Source organism: Rhinopithecus bieti, unplaced genomic scaffold (genome assembly GCF_001698545.2).
Source record: "Rhinopithecus bieti isolate Rb0 unplaced genomic scaffold, ASM169854v2 scaffold_6908, whole genome shotgun sequence".
In the NCBI taxonomy this organism is placed as follows: Eukaryota; Metazoa; Chordata; class Mammalia; order Primates; family Cercopithecidae; genus Rhinopithecus; species Rhinopithecus bieti.
In genome coordinates, this window is record NW_016805193.1 from 305,329 (window position 1) to 319,845 (window position 14,517).

Below are 14,517 nucleotides of genomic sequence, written 5' to 3' on the forward strand. Positions count from 1 at the left end.
GAACATACACACAAGGAATTGGTGGCATTATCCTGGTGATCAGCAAGGGATGGATGAGGTCCCCTGCTCCGGACATTCTACAGCCCCGTTCACCACCCGACTGGATGCACCTGCAGCATCCCCGCCTCACTACACATTAGACCAGGCTGCGTGCCTGCCACAGCTGCTGTCATGGGAAGGCCAAGCCCCAGTCCTCTCACACTGGAGGTGCCCATGTGGACAGAAGTCCAGGCGGAAGAAGACTTACATATGGCAAATATCTTTCTAGACTTACATGTGCGCTTTTTGGTTTGTTTGTTTGTTTGTTTGAGACAGAGTCTCGCTCTGTTGCCCAGGCTGGAGTGCAGTGGCACAATCTCGGCTCACTGCAAGCTCTGCCTCCTGGGTTCACGCCATTCTCCTGCCTCCGCCTCCTGGGTAGCTGGGACTACAGGCGCCTGCCATCACGCCTGGCTAAATTTTTGTGTGTTTTTTAGTAGAGACAGGGTTTCACCGTGTTAGCCAGGATGGTCTCAATCTCCTGACCTCGAGATCTGCCCGCTTCGGCCTCCCAAAGTGCTGGGATTACAGGCGTCAGCCACCACACCTAGCCTTTTTTTTTTTTTTTTTTTTTTTTTTTTTGAGACGGAGTCTTGCTCTGTCGCCCAGGCTGGAGTGCAGTGGCCAGATCTCAGCTCACTGCAAGCTCCGCCTCCCGGGTTCACGCCATTCTCCTGCCTCAGCCTCCCGAGTAGCTGGGACTACAGGCGCCCGCCAGGTCGCCCGGCTAGTTTTTTGTATTTTTAGTAGAGACGGGGTTTCACCATGTTAGCCAGGATGGTCTCGATCTCCTGACCTCGTGATCCGCCCGTCTCGGCCTCCCAAAGTGCTGGGATTACAGGCTTGAGCCACCACACCCGGCCGCCTGTTTGTTTTTGAGAGAGTCTCGTTCTGTCACTCAGGTTGAAGTGCAGTGGCACAATCTCAGCTCACTGCAAACTCTGCCTCCCAGGTTCAAGTAATTCTACTGCCTCGGCCTCCTGAGTAGCTGGGATTATGGTGTGAGCGACCACATCTGACAAATTTTTGTATTTTTAGTAGAGATGGGGTTTCTCCATGTTGGCCAGGCTGGTCTCAAACTCCTGACCTCAGGTGATCCACTCGCCTCGGCCTCCCAAAGTACTGGGATTACAGGTGTGAGCCACCGTGCCCAGGCTTGTTTTTTTTTTTAATCAATAAAAATAATTATGGATGTTATTTGGTATTTACAAATAGTAAGATGCTGTGATGGTTAATGTTGAGTGCCAACTTGATTGGATAGAAGGATGCAAAGTATTATTCCTGGGTGTGTCTGTGAGGATGTTGCCAAAGGAGATTAATATTTGAGTCAGTGGACTGGGAGAGGCAGACCCATCCTCAATCTGGGTGGGTACCATCTAATCAGCTGCCAGTGTGGTTAGAATAAAGCAGGCAGAAGAAGATGGGAAGAGCAGACTTGCTGAGTCTTCCCTCCTTCACATTTCTCCCATGCTGGATGCTTCCTGCCGTCAAACATCTTCGGCTTTTGAACTCTTGGACTTACACCAGTGGTTTGTCAGGGGCTCTCACAGACTGTCAGCCACAGACTGAAGGCTGCATTGTCAGGTTACATACTTTTGAGGTTTTGGGACTCGGACTGTCTTCTTTGTTCCTCAGCTTGCAGACGGCCTATTGTGGGACTTCACCTTGTGATCACGTGAGTCAATACTCCTTAATAAACTGCCCTTCACATATATACGTATCCCATTAGTTCTGTCCCTCTAGAGAACCCTGACTAATACAGATGCTAATTTTAAAAACTGTCTTTATTTTTTAGAGCAGTTTTGAATCTTGTATGTATAATTTTATCATTATAATATCATACAGAGTGTCTTCACTGCCCTAAATATCCTCTGTGCTCCACCTATCCCTCCCTCCCTCCCCACTAACCCCTGGCAACTGCTGATGTTTTTACTGTCTCCAAAGTTTTGCCTTTTCCAGTATGCATAGAGTTGGAATCACACAGTATGTAGCCTGTTCAGATAGGCTTCTTCCACTTAGTAAAATGCATTTAACATTCCTCCTCCATGTCTTTTCACAGCTTGGTAGCTCATTTCTTTATGGCGCTGAATAATATTCCATCGTCTGGAGGTACCACAGTTTATCCATTCAACTACTGAAGGGCATCTTGGTTGTTCCAAGTTTTGGCAATTATGAATAAATCTGCTATAAACAATGGCATACAGGTTTTTGTGTGAACATAAGTTTTAAACTAATTTGGGTAAATATAAGGAGAGTGATTGCTGGATTTTATGCTTAGTTTTATAAGAAACTGCCAGCCAGGCGCAGTGGCTCACTCCTGTAACCCCAGCACTTTGGGAGGCCGAGGTGGGCAGATCACCTGAGGTCAGGAGTTCGAGACCAGTCTGACCAACATGGAGAAACCCTGTTGCTACTAAAAATACAAAATTAGCTAGGTGTGGTGATGCATGCCTATAATCCCAGCTACTTAGGAGGCTGAGGCAGGAGAATCATTTGAAACTGGGAGGTAGAGGTTGCAGTGAGCCAAGATTGCACCATCGCACTCCAGCCTGGGCAAAAAGAACAAAACAAGAGTTTTTGCTCATGTTGCCCAGGCTCTCAAAAAAAAAAAAAGAAAGAAAAGAAAAGAAAAAACTGCCAAACCGTCTTCCGAAGTGGCTGTACCATTTTGCGTTCCCACCAGCAATGATTTCCTGTTGCTCTGCTGTTTTATCTATTTATTTATTTATTTATTTAATTTTTGTGTGTGAGAGAGACAAAGTCTTGCTTTGTTGCCTAGGCCAGAGTGTAGTGGTGAAAACACGGCTCACTGCAGCCTCGACCTCTTGGGCTCAAAGGATTCTTCTGCCTCAGCCTCCTGAGCTGGGACTACAGGTATGTGCCCATCATGCCTGGCTATTTTTTTTTTTGAGACGGAGTTTCTCTCTGTTGCCAGGCTGGAGTGCAGTGGCATGGTCTCGGCTCACTGCAACCTCTGCCTCCTGGATTCAAGTGATTCTCCTGCCTCAGCCTCCCGAGTAGCTGGGACTACAGGCGTGCACCACCATGCCCAGCTAATTTTTGTATTTTTAGTGGAGACAGAGTTTCACCATGTTGGTCAGGGTGGTCTCGATCTCTTGACCTCATGATCTGCCTGCCTCAGCCTCCCAAAGTACTTGGATTACAGATGTGAGCCACTGCACACAGCTAGCTAAGTTTTAATTTAATTTAATTTTTTTGTTTTGAGACAGAGTCTTGCTCTGTTGGCCAGGCTAGAGTGCAGTGGCGTAATCTTGGCTCACAGCAATCTCCATCTCCCGAGCTCAAGCAATTCTCCTGCCTCAGTCTCCTGAGTAGCTGGGATTACAGGCGTGTGCCACCAAGCCCTGCTAATTTTTGTATTTTTAGTAGAGACGGGATTTCACTGTTGGCCAGGCTGGTCTCAAAATCCTGACCTCAGGTAATCTGCCTGCCTCGGCCTCCCAAAGTCCTGGGATTACAGGCGTGAGCTGCTGCACCTGGCCTAGAGATGATTTAAAGCATATAGCATGGATAGAAAGGGTAGGAGGAAGTGGGTAGACAGAGATTTGTTAAAGAATATAAAATTACAGCTAGATAGGTGGGCTAAGTTCTAGTGGCCTACAGCATTTTAGGATGACTGTGTTTCATCATTTCAAATAGCTAGAAAGAGAATATTGAATGTTCCCAACAAAAATAAATGATAAATGTTCCAGATAAATACCCTGACCTCACCACTATACATTACATGTATCAAAACATCACTATGCACCCTATAAATGTGTAGTTGTTTATATCAATTAATAAAATAAAAGAAAAAATGTAAATAAGGCATAGAGAAAGATATGGAAATTCTATGGCACTTTATATACAGGACTTGAGCATTTGTGTATTTTGGTATCCACAGGAGGTCCTGAAACTAATCCCCCATGGATACCAAGGGATGATAGTATTGTTAATTTTCTGAGCTGTGACAATGGTAATGTGGTTACATATGAAAACGTGCTGGCTGGATGTGGTGGTTCAAGTCTGTGATCCCAGCACTTTGGGAGGCTGAGGTGAGCAGATTGCTTGAACCCGGAAGTTCGAGACCATCCTGGGCAGTAGCATGAAACTCTGTCTTTACACACACACACACACACACACACACACACACACAAAATAGCCAGGTGTGGGGGCATGTGCCTGGAGTCCCAGCTACTTGGTAGGCTGAGGTAGGAGGATTGAGGTGGAGGCTTCAGTGAGCTGTGAGTGCACCACTGCACCCCTGCCTGGGTGACAGAGCAAGAATTTGTCTCAGACAAAAAAAAAATAAAGGGAAAAATAAAAGTTAAATTTTTTTCCAACATGCATACAGAAGTATTTAGAGATGAAGTATTTATTTTGTCTGCAACTTACTTTCCAAAGTTGGCAACAACAACAAAAAAAAACTGTGTGCATATAAGAATAGACATATGGAGAGAGAGAGAGCATGTGAGCAAATGTGGCAAGATGTTAACAATTGGTGAATCTCAAGGTTATGTGGGTGCTCACTGCACTAGTCTTTTAATTTTATTTTTATTTTGGTTTTTTAGAGACAGATTGGTGAATCTCAAGGTTATGTGGGTGCTCACTGCACTATTCTTTTAAATTTATTTTTATTTTTGTTGTTTTTTTGAGTCTTGCTCTGTCACCCAGACTATAGTGTAGTGGCACCAAAATAGCTCCCTGCAGCCTCAAACTCCTGGGCTCAAGTGATCATCCCTTCTCAGCCTCCCAAGTAGCTGGGACTACACAGGTGTGCTCCACCACACCTGGCTAATTAAAAAAAATTTTTTTATAGAGACAGGGTCTCACTTTGTTGTCCAAGCTGGTCTTGAACTTCTGGATTTAGGCGATCCTCCTGCCTTTACTTCACAAAGTGTTGGGATTACAGGTGTGAGTCACTGCACAGGTGTGAGCCACTGCACTTACCATTGCATTCCTTAACTTTATTAAAGAGTGTGGGGCCGGGGCCGGGTGCAGTGGCTCACTCCTGTAATCCTAGCACTTTGGGAGGCGTAGGCAGGGGGATCACTTGAGGTCAGGAGTTCATAACCAGCCTGGCCAACATGGTGAAACCCCATCTCTACTAAAAATACAAAAATTAGTCGGGCTTGGTGGCAAACGCCTGTAATCCCGGCTACTCGGGAGGCTGAGGCAGGAGAATCGCTTGAATCCAGGAGGTGGAGGTTGCAGTGAGCCGAGATGGCGTCACTGCACTCCAGCCTGGGCGACAGAGTGAGACTCGGCTTAAAAAAAAAAAAATTAGCCGGACGTGGTGGTGTAAGCCTGTGGCCCTAGCTACTCGGGAGGCTGAGATGAGAGGAGTGCTTATGCCCAGGAGGTCAAGCCTGCAGTGAGCTGTGATTGCACCATTGCACTCCACCTGGTGACGGAGTGACACCCCCGCCATCTCTAAAAAATAAATAAATTTTTAAAAAAGTGGGAAGAACAATCACAGCACTGTTTAACTGATCAGCTATGATGGGAACCATGAAAGGCAGTCCACAAAGTGAATCAAGGCTTCAGGAGGAGGCCCTGACTTGTCCTGGAAGCAGAGGGTTCCCCCGGGAATGACATCTCAGCCGAAGCCTGACCCAGAAGGTAGATGGGCAGGAACTGGGTAATATGGAGACTACTGGGAGCAGGCAAGGGCTGCATCCCAAGGCAATGGGAGGCCTTCTGTACTCCCTCTTGTGATAACTACTTCCCTTCTTTCGGGCAGTTCTCCTGACCCCACTCTGTGTGGGTGGGTCCCTACCTGGTTGAGTCAACCAGAGCCCATCCCTGGGATTTTAAACTTGGAACCAGAAGGATAGTGATCATCACCTCTTTTCTGGGGTGAATTAATGAGAAGTGAGGCTCCGGAGCTTGGATCTCAAGTTCACAGAAGCAGCTGGTTGAGGGTGAAACTCACACACAGAGGCCAAGAGGTCATCCTGAAAGGATGTCTATTCATGTCCAGCTGCCTCTGGGGCCCTTTCAGGACTGCTATTTTGAGGCCCTTCCTTTCTTAGATGGTTTGAATCGGTCACCGTCACTTGCAACCTATCGAGTCCTGGCTAATGTACCATGAAAGAGTTCGAGACTTGGTCAGAGAAGAGCTGGGGTATAGGACGTTGGGGAAGGGTACCCATTAATCCTCCCTTCTAGGTGGTAACTGAGAGAATGAACAAGAACAATATACAGTTAAATGAAAATAAAAAGGCCAGGCATGGTGGCTCACGCCTGTAATCCCAGCACTTTGGGAGACCGAGGCAGGTGGATCATGAGGTCAGGAGTTCGAGACCAGCCTGACCAACATGGTGAAACCCCATCTCTACTAAAATTACAATTAGCCAGGCGTAATGGTGCAAGGCTGTAATCCCAGCCACTCAGGAGGCTGAGGCAGGAGAATCGCTTGAACCCGGGAGGCAGAGGTTGCAGTGAGCCGAGATCATGCCACTGCACTCCAGCCTGGGTGACAGAGCAAGACTCCATCTTAAAAAAAAGAAAATAAACATAGAAACTTTAAGGACCAGTTAACAGTAGGGCACACTCTAATATTCACTGACATAAAGTTTCCGAAAGGGCAAAATTAATCTCTGGTGACAGGGGCCAGAACAGTGATGACCTGGGGTGGGGTGCGGGCTGGTCTCTCCTGTCAGGTTTCGAAGGGCAGGTACACAAGCGTGTGCACTTACCAAAACCTACTGCACTGTGCATCCGACTGCACTGATGTCCCTGGCTTCTCTTTGAAGCAACTTGGGTGACAGACCATCCAGAGCCAGTCAAGTCTTGCCCTCCCATCCAGGGCAGGCAGGATGGGCTGTCTCAATGGCTACCAAAGCCTGGAAGGTTGGAAGGGTGGCAAGGAGGAGACCCACAGTGGGTAGAGTTACATGGGGCAGAGGTGGGGGCCACTGCCTGCTGGGGAGGGCCACTGGAGGGAGCTGGGGCAGAGTGGGAGGGACTGAAGGGAGCGAAGCTGACCCCTCACATGAGTTGGGGGAGTTAGGAAGTGTTTTTTCCTCTGCAATGTTTGGGATAATTTGGGGATTTCTGTCCATTCTTTAGTGTTTGGTAGAATTCACCATCTGGTCCTGGGCTTTTCTTTGTTGGGAAGCTTTTGATGACTGGTTCTACCTATGTGTTTTAGGCTGGTTCAGATATTTTCATTTTTCTTCTTTTTTTGAGGTAAGGTCTCTGTCTCTGCCTCAATCCTGGCTGGAGTGCAGTGATGTCATCATAGGTCATTGCAGCTTTGAACTCCTGGGCTCTAGCTATCCTCCTGCTTCAGCCTCCCAAGTAGCTGGGGCTTCAGGCACATGCCATCATACCCGATTTATTTTTAAAGTTTTTGTAGAGGCAGGGTCTCTGTTGCCCAGGCTGGTCTCGAACTCCTGGCCTCAGGCCATCCTCCTACCTCACTAGTTCTCCCCAAGTGCTGGGATCACAGGTGTGAGCCACTGCGCCTGGCCCTGTTCAGATTTTCTGTTTTTCCTGGGACACTTTTGGTCATTTGTATCTTTCTAGGAATTTTTTTTTTTTTTTTTTTTGAGACAGAGTCTTACTCTGTTGCCCAGGCTGGAGTGCAATGGCATGATCTCAGTTCACTGCAGCTTCCACCTCCTGGGTTCAAGTAATTTTCCTGCCTCAGCCTCATGAGTAGCTGGGATTATAGGTGTGAGCCACCACGCCTGGCTAATTTTTGTATTTTTAGTAGAGACAGATTTTCACCCTGTTGGCCAGGCTGGTCTCGAACTCCTGACCTCAGGCAATCTGCCTGACGCAGCCTCCCAAAGTGCTGGGATTACAGATGTGAGCCACCACACCCAGCCAAGATGTCACTTCTTTTTAAATGTTGGTATTTGCAGCTATAAATTTCCCTTAGTTTCTGCCTCATTCCTTAAGTTCTGGTATGTTGTATTTTTATCCATCTCTCTTTTCTAATTTTCCTAGTGACTTCTCCTTTGACCCTTTGGTTGTTAAAAAGTGTGTTCAATTTCTATGTATGTGTGAATTTTCATTTTCCTTCTGGTATAGATTTCCGGTTTTATTCCATCGTGATTGGAGAAGGTAGTTTGCAGGATTCCGATCTCTAATTTACTGGGACTTGCTTTGTACACTAACATGTGGTCTGTCCTGGAGGATGTTCGCTGTGCACTTAGGAACGTGTGCTCTGCTGCTGTTGGGTGGAGCGTTGTTAGGTCTGGTCAGCCTTTTGGTTTTTATGTAATACTTGGCACATGCACAAGAAAATGTGCAACACAGAAGGTACAATAAAGTGAAACCCACGAAGCCACCACTGACCCTGAGGTTCAGAACCTCCAGCATCTTTGCTCTTCCCTGAGCGCGGTCCCGTCCCCTCCCCACGGGTGAGTACTGTGTCGTACTGACTCCCTGCCCTCCTTGGTGACTTTAGCACCTGGGTATGAATCCCATACGTATTTGGTTTTGAGATTTATAAAAATGGCGTCATACTGTATGACCTGTCTTGCTTTTTCACCCCACATTGTTTCTGAGATGTGTTCGTGACGGAGCACAGGGCCACGGTGCCCACGCGTTCTTCTATCATTTCTCCAGCCTTCTGAGGATGGGCTTCTGGGTTGTTTGCAGCCTTTTGCTTGTCCCAGTCTTCCGGTTTCTCCACTCCATCCAGGAGCATCACGTTTGCAACAGGTAGGGCAAGTGGTGCATCAGATGTTCAGGACACAGTTGTTTGACACCCAAGAAAGCAGGGCCCGGGGCCTGGATCAGGCCATGGCTGAGTGGGACAGCACTGGGCTGTCTCCACACCCAGCGCCAGGAGTGTGTGCACTGCTGCTTCTTTTGTTTCCTCCACTTCTGTTCCCTCGTCCAGAGAGGGCAGAAGAGCTGGAAACAGAGACTCTGTCAGGAAACAAGGAAGCCCACCTGTGTGGTCCCAAATGTTGCAGGGACAATGCTCACACCAGACACCTCCCTCCTTCTCCTCCCTGCAGCCTCTGGGCTCCCACAGACAGATGCCCTCCTCTAGTGCCTCAAGGGGCAGGCCTTGGCCGCCAGCCTGAGGATGCCCAGTACTCCCCTTCTCCCCTAGGTTCCCATGTTCCCCCAGTTCTTGCCTCTCCTGCTGGCTGGCTGGGAAGGCCCTCAAGGATGGGGCCCAGGACAGGAGGAAAGGGTGACCCGGTCCCCCACCAAGCTGGACAGGCAGATGGTAGGCAGGACACACCTCTGCAATCTCTGGTAAGTGACAAGCAGAGGCCTCCCGGGGACAAGAACTGAGAAGGAGCCCCTGGCTGGGCTGAGGCTGCCAAACAGCTGGCTCAGTGCCCCAGGGCAAGCCCAGATAAGGTGACATAGTGGCAAATGTCTCTCCTGGGCAAGCCTGGAACGCTTCACAGAATAGCTCTTCAGCTGAAGCCAACTTGGAAAATTCCACGGAAAAGGAAATTTACTATGGGGCGGGAATAGCTGAGCCTTGGCTTGGAACATCCAGAGCTCAACCTGGGGTCCCAAAAGCCACTGGAAGGTCGACCCGGCCCCCAGAGCCTGCACAGGCTTTGCAGGCACAGAGGCCCAAGCTTTAGGCAGGTCGCTGGCTTACAGGGGAGAAAATAGTCCCTGGGAGCATGAAGGAGGGACTCGGCCAGGCCCACCAAGAGGGAGTCCTTTAATAGAGATCGGCACAGACAGAAGACACAACAGCCCCGGCGCCCTGCTCGCACAGGCTGGGGCCGAGCCAACAGATGCAGTGGCTTCCTCCTCCCCCACCTGGGTGTGGAACCATGGGGTGGAGATGGAGAGGTGGCTTTAAAAAACACAGCTGTACTAATTCTTCACTTTCACAGAGACGGGGAACTTGGGAGCGCAGCCCGCTAGAGAATCTTTACACAGCTGAATCTGAGAGCCCACCCAGCCGCCTCGGCCGGGCTGAAGCTCATTGTCCCCCACCCACTGGAGGTTCCTCCCTGATCTGTCTGCACATGGGAAGGAGCAGAATGCACAGGGAGACCGGGCTGTACAACAGGAACATGCTGGCTGGACAGCTGGCTCCCCTTTCCCAGCTGTTAGTGTTTCTACACTATGTACATTGTTGTGCTTTGTAGCTCCCCCACCCCGAGGATTCTGCCTGAAGCTGGGGTGGGGAGAGGAACCTGACACGACACACGGCTGGGCTGCCAGAGCTCCAGGCCCCCAAGAAGCTGCCATTCAGCGAGGTTCCAAGAGCTGGACTGCCAGGCACAGGGACCACTGGAGCCAAAGACGCAGGGGACAGAGCCAGCCCCACCAGATGCCCAGCTCTGCCCAGTGGAGTTGTTGAAACAGAAGGATCAATGCTGGACAAGAAGCAGGCTGGGCGGGGGCAGGCAGGGGTGGAAGGACAAGGTGTGAGGCTGTGAGACCAGGGGTGTGAGGTGTGCGTGGACAAGGCTGGAGAGGGCTGGGCAGGGGCACCTCAGCAAAAACCATTCTGCAGCAGCAGGCTTGGTAGAGGGAGGTGGCGAGGGCTGCCGGGCTGGGAGCCCCTCCAATCGAGCACAGGGCTGGCAGCAGAAGGCTCTGGCTCCAGGTGTGTTTTGGGGGAGGTTTGGGAGAGACCACCGGGTGTCCCAGAGGGCTGGGCATGAAGAGCAGGGCTGTGGTGACAACTGTGAGCGTGTCCCCGCCGGGCCTGGGGTAAACACAGGATCAGTTGTTCTCAAACAGAGAGAGCAGGTCGTCATTGTTGTTTGTGGGGAGGTCGGGCGGTCCCAAGTAGGACAGTAGCTCATCAGGGTTGGTCAGTTCTGGGAGCAGCTGAGGACAAAGTGAACTATGTTAGCAGCTTTGGTCACTGACTGGCCACACCTGAGTGACCATCCTGTCACCACATCCCACCCAGGTGCAGTGGGAATGCTGAGCAGCCCCTCCCCACACACAGGCTGGGTGCGGGGACCCACTATAGGCCTTCATGTGCTCAAGGAGGCACATGCCACCCCCAGGACCTCCCTGCAAGGCTGCTGAGGCCAGAACAGCTCGCAACATGCTGTTCAGTACCACCAGGAAATGGGATGTGAGGGAGCACAGCCACTCCACACATTCTCTGTGCACCGGCCTGCTTGGGGATCCCCACCGTGATTCCCCAAGGTGAATGCTGGTGGTGGAATTCCATGCCCCTGGGATTTTCTGCTTAGAGCTGTTCTTCCTAACTTTTTTCATGTTGAACTTCAATGAGTTTCTATTATGGTCCAGGGACAGTCAGTTCTGTCTTTCATGTACTGAGTGTGCACTCCCATTCTACCTGTGAGTCAAGGCCCAGGGCTACTGAGCAAATGGACAGATGAAGTCTGACTCAAAGGACCGCGCTGTCAGCTTCTAGCGCAGTCTCCTCTGAGGACTCTGTGTCCGCCCGTATGACATCCAGGCCCCTCATGAACACAAATGTGTTACATCGCATCTCACCTACAGCTACTCCAGGTATCTAACTCGTGAACAAAAGCTGCATTTAGTTGACCTTATCTGACCGGCTCTCTGAGGGGTCACTGTCTTCCCTTCCACAACACACTCGGAACCCAGGGACAACAGACACACCACCTCTAGCCCTGGCTCCCACGCACTCCCTGGCATGGGGCCAGGTACTCACGTCCAGAGCTGGTTCCGGGGCCTCCCCAGCTCCAGACATGTTGGGGGGCCCCATCACGCCTGTGGCAGGACTGAAGGCCAGTTCGCCTGTGGGCCCTAAGCTCGCTTGGCCCAAGGACTGCCGGGACGCTGAGGGAGGGTTTGAATGGTGCACCTGGGGACCTGGAGGGGCCCCAAGGTTGGAGGTGTGTAGTCCTGGTGTCCCAGGATTGTGAGTGGGGTCCAGGTGACCTGCTGGTGCCATCTGAAGACACAGAGAAGAACTTGTTAAAACAGCTCAGGGGCTTCCCTGGGGAGACAGGCCCCCTTGGCCTCTTGGCATGGCACTGACCTGGCCTGGTAGGCAGGCGGTAGACTTCTCTGGAGTCAGGAGGCTGCTGGGAATGTCAGACTGGTAGGAGATGGGGGGTGGCCCCGGGGTGAACTCAGCAAGGGTTGGGGTGCTGGGCATGGTGGGCGGGAAGGACTCAGGGAAAGTTCCAGGCCCCAGGAAGCTGGAACCTGCAAGAGGAGAGTTGGGGCCTGGGTGAGGGCTGGGGAAGGCTACCGCTGGCAGAGGGGCCAGGAGGGAGGCTTGCTGTGGCATGGGTGGGACTTGCAGTGCTCACCCACAAACAACAGCGGGTTTTGCAGAAGTCGCTATTTGGAAAAGGGCATTTCTTCTCATTGCTGCCAAGGGAATTGGCCTTGGGACATTCCTAGGAGTGAAGGTCTCGGAGGTTATAGGAATGGGAGCAGCCACAAACGCACGGACCACGCGTGTGAGGTGGGTCCCAGAGGGGGGCCCCAGATGGGGCCAGTCTGTGGAGGTGTTCCAGCCAAGAGCCCCTTACTCCAAACAGGGGGAAGGAAGGGTGGAAGCCCCACTGTCTGTTTCCTAGGACCACAGCCGAGACTATGCCTTCACCGCCACGTCCCTGAGATGGGAGGGGCGGGAGGTGTCCCACGGCATGTTTTGTGTGGAAACACTGATAACCTAGGTGTGCAACCTGCATAGCCACATTCTTGCAGGTGAGGAGACTGATCTGGGGAGGGGGGCCATATGCCCAGGGTCATCTGAGGTTCAAGGCTAGCCTGCTGTACTTACCCTGGCCAGGGTAGTCGCTGGGGGCAGGGACTGAGGGGGGCTGCAGGGGGGCAAAGGGGGCAGCGCCGGGGCCCAGGGCGGCGATCATCTCCATCACGCTGGGCATGAGCACGTGGGCGGGGCTCACGGTGCGGCAGCGCTTCAGTGCCGGCCCGTCCGGCTCCTCCTTGATGTGCATGTCAGGCTTCACGGGCACTGGCTTCCAGCTGCATGTGGGGTCGATGGTGATCTCTTCATAGTCAGAGCTGGGCAGGGACATGTGGGGAATGGTTACCTCCTGGCCTGCTGCTGACCCGGCACCCACTGCCCCTCCCAGCCCTGGGCTAAGTTTTCAGGCAGTTTCCCCCCATCAAATGCTTGCTGCCACCCAGCACCTTCCACGCCCAGCAGGACGCTGGGCCCAGCACCAACACTCAGGTAGGACACACACGCTGTCTCTGGCCTGGAATGCAGCCTGCTCCATGCTGGAAAGAGGCTGGAAAGCTGCACTTGGCAAGGGACATCCCCCTATACGTCCTGGGGCTGCCCTCCAGTGGCCACAGATGCAGGGATCACAGGAAGAGGATGCTTACTTCTGAATATAAATCAGGATGCCCAGCATGTACTGGTCCACCTCCAGGCCCTCCAGCAAAGCTGTCTTGCTGTGGGGAAAAAAAGGGACACAGCTCAGAGACCTTACACAACCTTGTCCTGGGCACAGGCCCTGTCATTTCTCAGCCCTGTCAGCTGTGACCCAGGATGAGGCAATCCTGTGTGAGGCAACTGAACAAGGTAACTCTGTGTGAGTTGACCCTGTGTGAGGTGACAGTACAAGGTGACCCTGTACGACTGACCCTCGTGTGAGGTGATAATAAGAGGTGATCCTGTGCATGTGGTGACCCTGTATGAAGTGACTCTGCACAAGATGACTGCATGAGATGACCCTGCGTAAGGCCACCCTATACGAGCTCTCTGCACTGAGCTGCACAATCCCAGTCCATGTGGCGACTTCTCCCACCAGGCTTGTGTCTTTGATGATGCCATTGGAGATTCCACCCATGAAAGCCTCTAAAAGCACCAGCTCCTCCCCCATCACACGCTGCATCTGAGACTCACTTGCACACAGGACACCTCCAAGTCCCCCGCTCACAGTTGAGCTGCAGGTACGACTCCAGGTCAAAGCACTACAGAGAGATGGGGAGAAAGTCAGTTTCTCATTGTGGGCAGGACAGGGAAGACCTGGTCACTCTGCAATCCATTTTCAGGAATGTGTGACTTATTTACATGCATATCTGAGATACTTCATTTACCAGGTTTTCCCTGCACCATCATTCTAATGGATCAAGGTTGGGAACAGCCCAAACAGCTCTCACTGGGACTGGAATGCCATGTGGCCAAAGCAAGAATTGGGCAGCTGTGCTGACTAGGACCCACTTCCAGAACATGGTGTTTTTGTTTGTTTTGCTTTGTTTTTTTTTTGTTTGTTTGTTTTTTTTTTTTTTTTTTTTTTTTTGGATTTTTTTTTTTTTTTTTTTTTTTTTTTTGGAGACGGAGTCTTGCTTTGTCTCCCGGGCTGGAGTGCAGTGGCCGGATCTCAGCTCACTGCAAGCTCCGCCTCCCTGGTTCACGCCATTCTCCTGCCTCAGCCTCCGGATGGGACTACAGGCGCCCGCCACCTCGCCCGGCTAGTTGTTTTTTTTTTTTTTTTTTTTGTATTTTTAGTAGAGACAGGGTTTCACCGTGTTAGCCAGGATGGTTTCGATCTCCTGACCTCGTGATCCGCCTGCCTCGGCCTCCCAAAGTGC

At 51.2% G+C, this 14,517-nt stretch overlaps 1 protein-coding gene across 10 annotated transcripts in view; it reads right to left on the bottom strand.

Annotated features, from left to right (window-relative positions):
* Positions 1 to 8,486: 8,486 nt before the first annotated feature.
* The window catches only part of ZMIZ2 (zinc finger MIZ-type containing 2), a 23,246-nt gene continuing 17,215 nt past the window's right edge, over positions 8,487 to 14,517 (bottom strand). For 5 of the 10 annotated variants that reach the window (XM_017871671.1, XM_017871670.1, XM_017871674.1 and 2 more), the window contains 6 exons: positions 13,829 to 13,896; positions 13,306 to 13,374; positions 12,734 to 12,978; positions 11,978 to 12,147; positions 11,648 to 11,890; positions 9,680 to 10,821 (listed from right to left, as the gene is read on the bottom strand). In XM_017871671.1, the coding sequence (XP_017727160.1) occupies positions 10,714 to 10,821; positions 11,648 to 11,890; positions 11,978 to 12,147; positions 12,734 to 12,978; positions 13,306 to 13,374; positions 13,829 to 13,896 (903 nt within the window). In that variant the 3' untranslated portion in view covers positions 9,680 to 10,713. Of the gene's footprint in view, positions 10,822 to 11,647; positions 11,891 to 11,977; positions 12,148 to 12,286; positions 12,345 to 12,733; positions 12,979 to 13,305; positions 13,375 to 13,828; positions 13,897 to 14,517 lie in introns of those variants that run through there. The other 5 variants (XM_017871669.1, XM_017871666.1, XM_017871665.1 and 2 more) reach the window with 3 other exon arrangements.